Raw genomic sequence first — 12,727 nt, forward strand, 5'->3', positions numbered from 1 at the left:
AACCACACATAATAATCTTTCCCCCTCCACAGATCATCCCTCCAGCCAACATGGGACGCAAATTCTCAGCTCCAGGCCACCTCTGTCCAACCATACCCACACCGAACACCACCACTCACCACCCTAACCCCACCAACCCCCCTCTCCCTGTAGGGCCTCGTAAGGGCTCCCTGGGACCAGTTGCCACAGGGTTTGGCTATGCCTCCGCCCCATACAGTGCCCCTCAGTGGACTGGCTCCACAGGGTCCTGCCAGATTAACATGCTTAACCCCACGCAGCCACTAGCCCAGTACCAGCCCCCCACCTCAGCCCCTGCATCCATACAGCAGGGCTACCACATGGGAACCACGTCGGCCTCTCAGAAACCAGTCAACCCTGGAGGTTCTAACCTGAGGCCCACGTAGCCCAGTCTGAGCCCTGATCTGGGCTGAGATGGAAGGCAGGAAAGGGTGGACAGCCATTGAGTGATAACCACTTGCCCTCAATGAAGCTTGTTGGTTAGCTGACTGGGTGTTGTGCTTTTTATTTTTGTTCTGTCTTTTATGTTTTCTTGTTTTCTGTAATGGATGTGACCTGTGTGGTCCAGTCCCGTCAGACAGAAATTAAAGCTGTCTGGTAATTGGAGGGAGAGTGCAATACACACACACAGCGGCCCAATCACATCCGCCCTGCCATTGGTTGTGGAAATCAGCTGTGACTGACTGGTGACTTTTTGCCGGTGAAGTGATGGACCCAAGTGCATAGCCAACAGTGGCCAAAGAGTTTTAGTGAACGCGCCCATCGCATTGTCATCATTCCTGTGAAGAGAATGGGGTAAGAAGGATTCTAGTTATTCCTGGTCTTTAGCTGAACTAGGACAGAGATCATGTGAGTGATGCCCCTATAAACATATGTACACGCACCAAACTACGTAAACATATGTGCACACACACCAAACTACATAGAAACATATGTGCACACACACCAAACTACATAGAAACATATGTGCACACACACCAAACTACATATATTGGATTGAATGAACTGAGGAGTTGTAAGTGAAGATATCTAGGAGGGCATTGGTAGGTTGTGACTGTACAGAAAGTGAAAAATTGACCCTTTGGTCCTGGCTGAACTAGTACAGTTTATATGTTGGCTGGAAAGTCTGAGGGAATAGACGGTAATAGGAAGAATGTGCTAGAGAGGCAGAGGTGGAGGTGTATAGAAATTGGCATAACTCCCAGTGGCTCCCTATTTAAAATGCAATAATGACCACGCGTAAACATGTCGTCCCTCGTAACAGTGGCCTTAACCCTTATCCATATGTAAGCATACTTTGTATATAGACATCTCTTCATGTTTAGCCTATTTATGTCTTATTGTGAGAAAAGTATGGTGTCTTTGTGATTTGAGTTGTCATCCATCTATCCACACAGGCTGGTTTTAAGATCATACAGTTTACCTGTCAATGTAAGCTGCTGTATCTGTGTGCAACCTACACACATCTGTACGCACGTTGACTAACATGTGGGCTTGGTTTGAGTTGCAGAGGTGTCGTTACTGTAATCACAACTTGGCTTTACATGTAAAGTTCACCTGCTGAAGTCTTTGACTGTACACGTTACTAGATTACAGTAGATGTCCATATCTTAGCAGAGGGAGCAGGTTTGGGTTATTGTCATGCTGTTGATAAGACAGTGGGTTTTTCTGAGCGTGCAATGAAACATACCCCCCCCACACACACACACACACACATACACACATATACAGTTGTTCACACACAAGGTGCATGATACAGATGTACAGTTGGCTGTTAAAAGTCATGTCAGACGTAACAGCTCACCTTACGTCCCCTTGCCGTCACCTCTCAAATCACAAAAAAGTGTCTGGGGTTCTCTCTGTGGTCTGTTTTGTATGTGTATATTTAATAAAATAAACAATGTTCTTTATGGACCTGTATTCAGCCATCAGATTTTGATGTTTCACTGTAATTATTATTAAAGGTTGTTAAACAACATGTAGTTAAAGGAATATGAAAGTGCAATTGCAGGGTTGTCAACATTGGTATCCCACTCTAAACACAGGAGTAGTCCTGTTTTATTAAGCTCTTATCTTTCACCGCCCTGTCCCCTTTTCTATTTTACTGCGTGTGAGTGTGCGTGCACGCGTGCATGTGTGTGACACACACACAGGCATGTGTGAGGTGAAAGCTTTTCAGTCATGCTGTCACCAGAACATACTATGTTTGCTACAACCCACCCATTACATGCATCCATTACATGCATCTGCACTCTAGTCTGCGGAGCCTGCAGAACACTCTGGTGCCTTGCAGCCTCACTATTAACATGTTCACCATCGCTCTAGTTGTGCGTTAGTAAGGCGGTGATGACGGAGCTGTGACTTACAGCACAAATCCAGTCGATCAGTTCTGCACAACACACATGACTCATCTTCAGAAGTGTCCCAGGGCCACCATAACTCCCAGACTCTTAACAGCTCTGGAAAACATAACTCCCAGAGTCTCTAATAGCTCTGGAAAACATAACTCCCAGAGTCTCTAATAGCTCTGGAAAACATAACTCCCAGAGTCTCTAATAGCTCTGGAAAACATAACTCCCACTCCCTAACGGCTCTGGAAAACGTAACTCCCAGACTCTCTTACGGCTCTGGAAAACGTAACTCCCAGACTCTCTAACGGCTCTGGAAAACATAACTCTCATACTCTCTAACAGCTCTGGAAAACATAACTCCCAGACGCTTCAACAGCTCTGGAAAACATAACTCCCAGGCGCTGTTCTAGAAAACACAACTCCCAGACGCTGTTCTGGAAAAGATAGCTCCCAGACACTGTTCTGGAAAACACAACTTCCAGACGCTGTTCTGGAAAACATAACTCCCAGACGCTGTTCTGGAAAACATAATTCCCAGACACCTAACAGCTCTGGAAAGCAGGACAGACCACAACACAGGACTGCAGAGTAAAGAGCACACAGGGTCATATGGAAAGATTTTTTTTTTGTCTTTACAACTACTTCTGTGTTGGCTTGTATCGGCTGTATAGTTTATTTTGTGCTTCAAAATATTGTTTGGCAAAGATTTGTCTGTTATGCAGTTGTCATTACAGTATTTGACAGTAGTACTTGTGTGGCCGGAGAACGAGCTGTGTACAGATCATAACAGTTGTCATGCTACCGTTTGGCACAACTTTAGTTTAATGTCCTCAAAGCGTGAGTGCCATGCTCCGTGTAACCATCTCGCCTACTCATAGATTGGATGATTAATTAACTTCTCTAGAGAAAAATAAGTTACTGCAATGCAGAATATGCAATGTTTGATGTTTTCTAGTGACCGAGGGGTAATGGACAACATTTGCATGCTCATGAGGGTTGTTACTACAATGTTTTTGATATGGAATTTAAGGGTCCTGCTTTTTTTTTTATTCTTTGCCTCCCTGTGAGTCTTCACAAAGTGCCGATCTGTTGACTTGCCATTCACCACCGTCACAGGCACAACGTGTTCCACTACCCGACTGACTCGGCCTACGAGTCTGCATGCTGGCCTCGCTGGTTTTTAATCCTACAGATGACAACTCACAACCCACCACTGTACAGCACAAGTTCACACAGCTAATACCCATGTGCTATGAAGCTCTTATCAGTAACTGTAACTTCCTGTGTACGGTGTCGTCTGTGTCGAGGCCACAGTTAGATCCTGTGTCGTACTCCTTCTGTTCCCTCTTTACTGACTTCCTGTGACTGTGTCCTCCGGTTTTGTGTGTTTTTTCACATTGTAAAAAATGTAAAAAAAATAAAAAATAAATCATCTTGGGCATTTGTGGTGGTGGTGTTGTGTGTGATTGGGTGCATCATGTAGTTGTGCTGACGTAGCAGGCAGCTGAACAACCACCAGCTCAAAGGAATCACCTGCCATTCTCCCGAAGCTCTCCAAGCATCTTTTTTTTAAAAAAACGTTTATTTGGGAAGGGACAAGGTACATTAATCAACATTCGAAACACGTGGAGACGCACCCGAGTTAGCCAGGAGGCTCGTTTCCATCGGCAGTCCCTTTGCCCGATGTTAAACAAACAAAAAAATACATGTTCCTCCACCTTCTAGAGTCAAACGTTTTTTTCAAATCAGTGGTTAGCGCAGTCGCCTCACAGCAAGAAGGTCCTGGGTTCGAGCCCCGGGGTAGTCCAACCTTGGGGGTCGTCCTCCGTGTGGAGTTTGCATGTTCTCCCCGTGTCTGTGTGGGTTTCCTCCGGGGGCTTCGGTTTCCTCCCACAGTCCAAAGACCTGTAGGTCAGGTGACTCGGCCGCACTAAACTGTCCCTAGGTGTGTGTGTGTGTGTGGGCCCGTCCAGGGTGTGTCTCCGCCTGCTCTCTCACTGACTGCTGAGCTAGGCTCCAGTGTCCCCGTGACCCTGAGAGCAGGGTAAGCGGCTTGGCTTGGATGATGGGTGGAAGGATGGTGAGCTTTGCACTATCAGACTCTGGGTGACCACATGGCTGTCACCTTTCAGCCTTTACAGCTTGTGCAACATTAAAAATCTACCGTGCTGCGGACAGTGAGAAAACCTGCATAAGCACATCGAGGCACAAAAATGCATGGAATCATCCGTCCGTCCAGCCATCCATCCATTATCCACATCACTTATCCTGCCGTCAGGGCTGCGGGGATGCTGGAGCCGATCCCAGCAGTCAGTGGGCAGCAGGCGGGGAGACACCCTGGACAGGCTGCCATGCCAGGCCATGAAAAAAACGGGGGGGGGGGGGGGGAGTTGGCTGAGGTAATTTATTTTTTACAAAAGCAGACGTTCTAGCATTTTTACAAAACTGATCCATAAAAGCAATGTCAGCAACTACAATATCAACACGAAGGTACGCACAATAAATAGAAACACATTTTCAAAATCACAGCGTCCATAAAACTCCAAGCATAAACCCGAGTTCATAAAACTAGCTTTGAAGTAGAAGATAAAATCCTTAAATTTCAGCTGTCCAGTTTCCGTTTCTTCATGTACTGCCCTTGTCTATACGGACTCGAGATGTGACCTGTAAAAAAAAATTTTTTTAAAAAAAGTGAAGGAAAAAGTCAAGTGAGTGATGGAAAGAAGTTTGGAGAATGTTTCACTGCAAAAAGCCTGACCTGGCCTCGCCTGATTCTGGTGCTGAATTCTGTGCTTGGTGTGGTCTCCCTGTGTTCCATCATGCGGGCTGGCTTGGTGCTCAGGCCTGTCTGGGGCTCTCGGGGTGAGCGGCGGGCCTCTCTGAGGGGTCATGCTGCGCGTCTGCATCTGGTGAGGCCCGGGCGGTTGGGGCCTGGCACCTCTTGATGGCTGACCTCCAAGGCCGTCCAACCCTTCAATCGCGTCCAGGGAGAAATCCCAAAGCTCAGGATCATCTGGAGGACAAAATAAGATAAAATCAGGGGCACGTGGGAGTGTGGCTGCAGAACGGCCAGTCCCGCCGTCACGTGAACACACTATCAAGGATCTTGAGCCCTCTGCTGGTTCTTTAACTGACACCTGCAACACACTCGTCCTTGCTGCTGGGCTCTCTGTGTCTGTGAGGGGTGCTGTGGTTCAGTGTGGGTACATCCAGCCGGCGTGGGGAGCTGATATGACCTGCGGACAGAAAACATCTAAAATGGAGCGCATCTTTATGCCGTCTAATTTGACGTTAAACGGGGAAACACAACAAGATGAGAAAAGACTTGAAGAAGAAAAAACAAACATTCCTAACGCTTTTACACAAGGTCTTCACTTATGTCTGAGTCACTCTCACCTCCGACGGATGCTGGTCGAATAGTTGTCTCGGTATCCTGAAACTTAAACTGGCCCTGATCCAGACCCTGTTCCTGGTGCAGCTTCTTGGCCTCCATCTCTTGCCTAAACTTCTGTTGGAGCTGTTGTTGCCTGAGTTTCCTCAGCTGTTTGGGGTCTGTGTGTGTTTCAGGTAGGACAACGTCCCCAGAGTTGGCCGCCAGCCTAAAAGAAAGAAAGAAAAAGAGCAGGGAGGGGAAGGAAGAGGGACATTTTATGTTGGAAATGGTATGACAAAAAAAGAAGAAGAAGAATGACGACCACAGGGAGGCTGTGCTGTGTACCTGACACCGGCGTTGTTCTCACTCTTCACATCAGCTTCAGCTGCTGAATGTGAAAATGCAGGTACGGGGCTGACGTCAGGCGAGCGAGGGAGAGGTGATCTGGCTTCTGTCCCGCTCCCCCGAGCCCCTGAATGGTTTCGGTCTCGGTTAAGGACTTTGGGCTCCAGAGGGGTCTTTACCGATCTCACCGCTGATGATGATTTTTCCTCCTGGACCAGGCTGGAGAACCGCGCCTTCTCCACCAAGGGCTCGGTGTCAGAGCGCTTGGTCTCAGCTGGGTTGAGAGGAGGCGTAGGCTGTGTGTGAAAGGGAGAAGAGGGAGAGTAAGAGTTCACGTGATTGATTCGTAAAGGGGGAAAGAAGACTCCCGAGTTATAAATCCTAACAACCAAAGAATATGTTTCACCTGTTTGGGGATCTTGTTTATGGCGATGAGATACTCCTTATTCAGGATGCAGTTTCCAAGGGCGTTGCCAAAACATCTGAATAAGACCACACAAACACCACCTCAGCTTTTTGCTCAGTCGGCTTATGGTCAGGAAGTAAGCAGTATTATTCAATAGACACAAAAGAACGCAACAATTAACGTGCAGAGTAAGTTGAAGTCAGCTAATAGAAAACGTCTGCTACTTCAGGGCTCTCTTCATCCCATCGGTGACCGCCTCCTTCCTCGCCTTCTCTAGTGACAGTGCTTTGGACTTCAACCCTTCGCTCACTCCATAGCCCACATCTTCATGGTACGATCCGTCCTGGAGACAAACACAGCCTTGTTAACAGAATCTGCAAGAGTTTGGGCAATGGCGCCACTGAATTTTGAATGAAACATTATCTGATGTTGAATCTCTTTATGTGATGATCTTCCTCTGCAAAAAAGTGAAATGGCTGCAAACACAACTGAAAACAAATCTTACAGCAAAACAAGAAAGATTTTAATGTAACTGCGAGTGAAGGACAAATTCTTTTGGATCCCTCCTAAAATGAATAAAAAGCTCCGTACTCTGTTTTAGCTCGAGACAATTGGCAGAGAGCAGATGGGCTACACGGTGCATTGTTTTGACGACACAACATGTTCAGTCTTTTGAGATATCACATGTTCATCTAACCTTCAATTCCACTTTGACAAATGCACTGACTCCAACGTAGAACTTCCCGTTGATGAGGTCCACAAAGTCTGTAAACCCCCAAAACAGCAGCGTGGTATTAACGAGGCACTATCTCAGCACCGTAGCACAAAGGTAAGATCTGCTAGTCTGCTTCCTACCGACATTCTGTTGGGATATGGAGTGAGACCAGCCGTTGTACCCGAACATCTCGTTGGCCAAGCTGATGACGCGATGCCCTTCAACATAACACACCTGTAAGGGTCAAATTAAGCACCGATGAGAAAGGCAGGGTGAGACAGAGACAGAGGAAGATGGACAGACAGACAGACATACCTTTTGCCCCCCACCAGCTACTCTGGTACTGATGTACTCTGGTCCCAGCTTCTGCCGCAGAGCCCGCTGAACTGCCTGGTACTCCTCAGCTGTGTAGTTGAACTATAAAGAGTCACACAATCAGCTAGATGAATGCCGATTAAAATTTACTCCATATTCAATTAAAACAATTCTACAGTGCAAATTAATTACACATTTATGACAGTGGTTACTTGCATCCTCCATCCTCTCCACAGGACAAACCATTTTATCTTGACTGCCCACTTGTTCAGGTCCCTTCTGTAGCCTCATCAGCGACCTCTGAACATTTTTCAAATGACGCTTGAAAGCAAAGTTTTGTTCTGTATATGACCGAGTCTTTGAACTTGTGCATCATGGAAGTAATGCTAGGGTGACTTTTTTGTAATCATTTATCGATCCAAGATGGCTGGATGGATGGAGACCCCCCCCCCCAACTTGCCCCAGAGTGCAGATTCATCTAAAGAAAGTCCCTGTGGGGCTGGTAGGGATTAAGTGCCAGGATCAGACAACTCAGCTGCAGGTTGGTTGGTTCAAGGCTCTCGAGTCACGATGCAAATGGATTTGAAACGTCTCACCAAACAACGTGGCGTGCACACAGCTCACAACAACTGCTTAACACAAAATATTACCGATACTGAAGGTTTGCAAAGTAATAATCACCTATTTGCCAACATACTGCAGTTTTAAAAATGAATAACGCTCCCGAACTAGCATCCTATCACAAGACGTATTTAGCCGATAGATGGGTCTAAGTAGTGTGATGAGCAACAGGGCAATATGTCTCGGTTTACACCACCTGCCAAGTCGTGATTTCATGAGGCTTTTCTTGGGTTTATCAGCAGCCACTTAAATAATAATTTGGAAGCTTATGTGAACAGAGACTCACTTCCTTACTGATCACCCCACATATTGGAGCCTGACTCGGATTGAGATCAGTGGCGTTTCCTCCCAGAGGCCAGGGGAAGCTGTTGGTTTGTTATTTTCAGACGGTAATTTTAATAACAAGACTAGATCCAGACCTAGTTGAAGGCTGGACCCTGTATGGTCAGTGTTTGTTAGAGGGGTAGTCAGTGGTACCGGTGTCTGTAATGTGAATTGGTGGATATTAAAAGCTCATCTGCAGTGGTCCCAGTAAGACATATTTGTTGTCCCAGTGCACTGAAGGGGCACATCACATGACACGCTTAAAGCTGCGTTCGAGTCCGGAGAAGAAAAAGGTTATAAATGCAGCTGCAAGAACAACACTTTCCCGCTCATATCTTGGGATGTTGATTTGAAAGAGAACTTCATTTAGCTGAGATTAGAACCGCTCTAATTACCGGTTAACGACACATTCCCCCCCAGTTTAGCTGCTGAGCGCAATTTGTGTCCGATTGCAATTATCAGGTGGCAAAGTACAAATGGTGGCTGGTCACCGCCATCCCTCATGTCGTCAGGAGAGCAAGAACTGACCGGCGGTAGTAACGCGACATACAAATAGAAAGCACAGCATCAACAGTTCGACTCGGTAACCTGCACCTGCCGACCAACCGCTGCAGTCTCCGTTACACCAGCAGGCCACGCCCCCTCCAAACAGCCACTCCAGCCAGCCGTCCAGCCGACCAATCGTGTAACGTCAGTGACGTCGTCGGTCACCTGATCCAGCGGCCCAATCATGTCAAACATGACCACTCAGTCAGTCCGCCACATTCGCGTCTGCAGCGCCGGCCCGCTGGTCCGGTCCGGTCCGGTCCGGTCCAGCCAAGCAGCAGGAAATAAGCATTGTTTGGCATCAGGACGCTGCGGGATGCCAGCAGCCGCCCTTAGGGCTCCCAGGAGATCTGGAGGTTTTAGCAAAAAAACGACTTTACCAAACCACCACTTCGCCACCATGAAGAACAGGACGATCCATTAGAGGGCTCGTCTCGGAACATTCCACACGCCCCACGCCCCTGACTGAGGTGGTGACTGGTGGAGAAACGCCTGTGGCCACAGCGCTTCACAGGAGGTCTCTATGACACGAGTACTCAGTAGTCTATCCATCCACACATCCATCCATCCACCCACACATCCATTCACACATCCATCCATCCACACATCCATCCATCCACCCACACATCCATCCACACATCCATCCATCCATCCAGACATCCATCCACACATCCATCCATCCATCCACCCACACATCCACACATCCATTCATCCACACATCCACACATCCGTCCGTCCACCATCCGAACCGCTTATCCTGGTGTGGGGGTGGCGGGGCTGCATGCTGGAGCCTATCCCAGCAGCCACTGGGCGGCAGGCCGCCGCGCCATATTGACTGGACATCAGTAACATCAGGTGTGAAGCGCTCGGACCGGCTGCTGCAGCTGGAAGAGCGCCATCAACACGGAACCGGGTCAACTGACAGAAAGCACAGCAGGACGCCATGGACTCCCGTTCTACCCCCACAGCCCACTCACGTTTCCAAAGCTCTTGGCTCCCCGGTTCCTCTTCCGCTCCTCGGTGTCATGCTGCATAGTTGCACACGTCAGCTCGTCGGGCATAGTGACGTAACTCAAGTCGGGAAACGTTTGAGTGAAATTGCCACTGAAGGTTAAAACGCAGGCGTGTTGTTAAAGGCGGTGGCCGCCATGTCACCCCGGCTTCTCCTTTACACGGCCACGGAGGACCCGCTGCTCAGTCACCTCAACCGCCCTTCCTGCTCAGCCCGGACCGGCGGGTTACTATCGGTACCGGCCTGTGTTCTGTTGACCCCCCTTAGTACGTCGCTTTGGTGGATAAAAGCGTCCGCTAAATAGAAATAGAAACATAAAAGCGTCCGCTAAATAGAAATAGAAACGCGTCCGCTAAATAGAAATAGAAACATAAAAGCGTCCGCTAAATAGAAATAGAAACATAAAAGCGTCCGCTAAATAGAAATAGAAACGCGTCCGCTAAATAGAAATAGAAACATAAAAGCGTCCGTTAAATAGAAATAGAAACATAAAAGCGTCCGCTAAATAGAAATAGAAACGCGTCCGCTAAATAGAAATAGAAACATAAAAGCGTCCGCTAAATAGAAATAGAAAACATTGCAACGAATTAAGGGGGCAGTCGGGGAACCGCCGCAGCCGGGAAGCGAACCCGTGGCTCCCGCTCCGCAAGCGACAACGTTAAGCGGTCGACTAAAGGGTTCGAGTCTTTAGTCGAGGACCAACTTGTCTACTTATCCAGGCACGCTACAATGTAAAGGCGTCCGCTAAACAGAAACAGGAAAGATAAAGACGTCCTCTCAGTAGAAACAGGACAGATAAAGACGTCCTCTCAGTAGAAACAGGACAGATAAAGACGTCCTCTCAGTAGAAACAGTACAGATAAAGACGTCCTCTCAGTAGAAACAGGACAGATAAAGACGTCCTCTCAGTAGAAACAGGACAGATAAAGACGTCCTCTCAGTAGAAACAGGAGAGATAAAGACGTCCTCTCAGTAGAAACAGGAGAGATAAAGACGTCCTCTCAGTAGAAACAGGACAGATAAAGACGTCCTCTCAGTAGAAACAGGACAGATAAAGACGTCCTCTCAGTAGAAACAGGAAAGATAAAGGCGTCCTCTCAGTAGAAACAGGACAGATAAAGACGTCCTCTCAGTAGAAACAGGAAAGATAAAGACGTCCTCTCAGTAGAAACAGGACAGATAAAGACGTCCTCTCAGTAGAAACAGGACAGATAAAGACGTCCTCTCAGTAGAGACAGGAAAGATAAAGGCGTCCTCTCAGTAGAAACAGGACAGATAAAGACGTCCTCTCAGTAGAAACAGGACAGATAAAGACGTCCTCTCAGTAGAAACAGGACAGATAAAGACGTCCTCTCAGTAGAAACAGGACAGATAAAGACGTCCTCTCAGTAGAAACAGGACAGATAAAGACGTCCTCTCAGTAGAAACAGGAAAGATAAAGACGTCCTCTCAGTAGAAACAGGAAAGATAAAGGCGTCCTCTCAGTAGAAACAGGACAGATAAAGACGTCCTCTCAGTAGAAACAGGAAAGATAAAGACGTCCTCTCAGTAGAAACAGGAGAGATAAAGACGTCCTCTCAGTAGAAACAGGACAGATAAAGACGTCCTCTCAGTAGAGACAGGAAAGATAAAGGCGTCCTCTCAGTAGAAACAGGACAGATAAAGACGTCCTCTCAGTAGAAACAGGACAGATAAAGACGTCCTCTCAGTAGAAACAGGACAGATAAAGACGTCCTCTCAGTAGAAACAGGACAGATAAAGACGTCCTCTCAGTAGAAACAGGAAAGATAAAGGCGTCCTCTCAGTAGAAACAGGACAGATAAAGACGTCCTCTCAGTAGAAACAGGAACGCTGTCAAAGTGAACGGCAGCGGTGAGTCCGAGCGCGAAGCGGCAGCTGCGGCACCGCGGAGCTTCACCAAACACGACGCGGTGTAAGAAGCAACGAAGGACGAGGGAAGACCCACGAACTCTCCGCTCCGAGCCACAATCTCTCCGCTCCGACCCACGAACTCTCCGCTCCGACCCACCACCTCTCCGCTCCGATCCACAAACTCACCGCTCGGACCCACCCGACAGCGAACCCGCCAACTAGGCTACGAACGCGGCAACAAAGCTACAGACCCGCGCAAAAGAACCAACCCGAACGCCCCGCCCTCTGCAGGCGGAGCTTACGGACCTGGGCCAGACCTGGGCCAGACCTGGGCCAGACCTGGGCCAACAACGCGCTCATTGGGTCCCAACGATGTTTTGGCTTCTGCTTCTTCTTCGTCTTCTTAATGCGTCTTCGTCTTCTTCTTCCTTGACGTGTAACGGCAGTTTGTGCCCATATCGGTCGCACTACTGCCACCTACCGGATCGAATAAACTCCTACAGCATTGCGATACACTCCAGCCCTGTTCCTCAGAGGTAGCTGATCAAGCGTCTTCTGCCCCGCCCGCTAGCGCCACACTCCACCGCCGTGTTCTGACGTTCTGCCCCCCCCTGTTATCTTCCACTTCCGCCATTATATGTCCCTCCTTTCTGGTGTGTGTGTGTGTGTGTGTGTGTGTGTGTGTGTGTGTGTGTGTTGCCGTTAATGATAACGTGTCCACAGTTTTTGGTATCTAACAATGCTCACAAAACCCGGTTAACATGAAGTGTGCTGTGTAGATTGTTGGGTCCTGTTCCTTTTCTGACTACGACCTCTTCTTCTCTTCCTT

General features: G+C 48.1%; 2 protein-coding genes across 9 annotated transcripts in view; one reads left to right on the forward strand and one right to left on the reverse strand.

The window, feature by feature from the left end:
• The window catches only part of LOC130114167 (serine/threonine-protein kinase WNK1-like), a 50,079-nt gene extending 48,149 nt beyond the window's left edge, over positions 1-1,930 (forward strand). For all 5 annotated transcript variants that reach the window (XM_056281954.1, XM_056281957.1, XM_056281958.1 and 2 more), the window contains one exon: positions 33-1,930. In XM_056281954.1, the coding sequence (XP_056137929.1) occupies positions 33-404 (372 nt within the window). In that variant the 3' untranslated portion in view covers positions 405-1,930. The remainder of the gene's footprint in view (positions 1-32) is intronic.
• Positions 1,931-4,767: 2,837 nt separating this feature from the next.
• On the reverse strand, positions 4,768-12,180 carry rad52 (RAD52 homolog, DNA repair protein). Of its 4 annotated transcripts, XM_056281969.1 has the most exons (13): positions 12,085-12,180; positions 9,992-10,322; positions 9,063-9,364; positions 7,524-7,625; positions 7,349-7,442; positions 7,191-7,258; positions 6,718-6,836; positions 6,494-6,569; positions 6,088-6,383; positions 5,766-5,968; positions 5,507-5,605; positions 5,128-5,382; positions 4,768-5,033 (listed from the first exon to the last, which is right to left on the reverse strand). In XM_056281969.1, exons 3-13 carry the CDS (start codon positions 9,207-9,209, stop codon positions 4,972-4,974), a joined length of 1,521 nt encoding a protein of 506 aa, XP_056137944.1. In that variant the 5' UTR covers positions 9,210-9,364; positions 9,992-10,322; positions 12,085-12,180; the 3' UTR covers positions 4,768-4,971. The 4 variants fall into 4 exon arrangements, with proteins under 4 accessions (XP_056137944.1, XP_056137946.1, XP_056137945.1 ...); XM_056281971.1 differs by lacking the exon at positions 9,063-9,364; XM_056281970.1 differs by lacking the exon at positions 12,085-12,180 and having other exon boundaries at positions 9,992-10,885.
• Between the last annotated feature and the right edge of the window lie 547 nt (positions 12,181-12,727).

This window comes from Lampris incognitus, chromosome 6, assembly GCF_029633865.1.
Source record: "Lampris incognitus isolate fLamInc1 chromosome 6, fLamInc1.hap2, whole genome shotgun sequence".
Taxonomy (NCBI): Eukaryota; Metazoa; Chordata; class Actinopteri; order Lampriformes; family Lampridae; genus Lampris; species Lampris incognitus.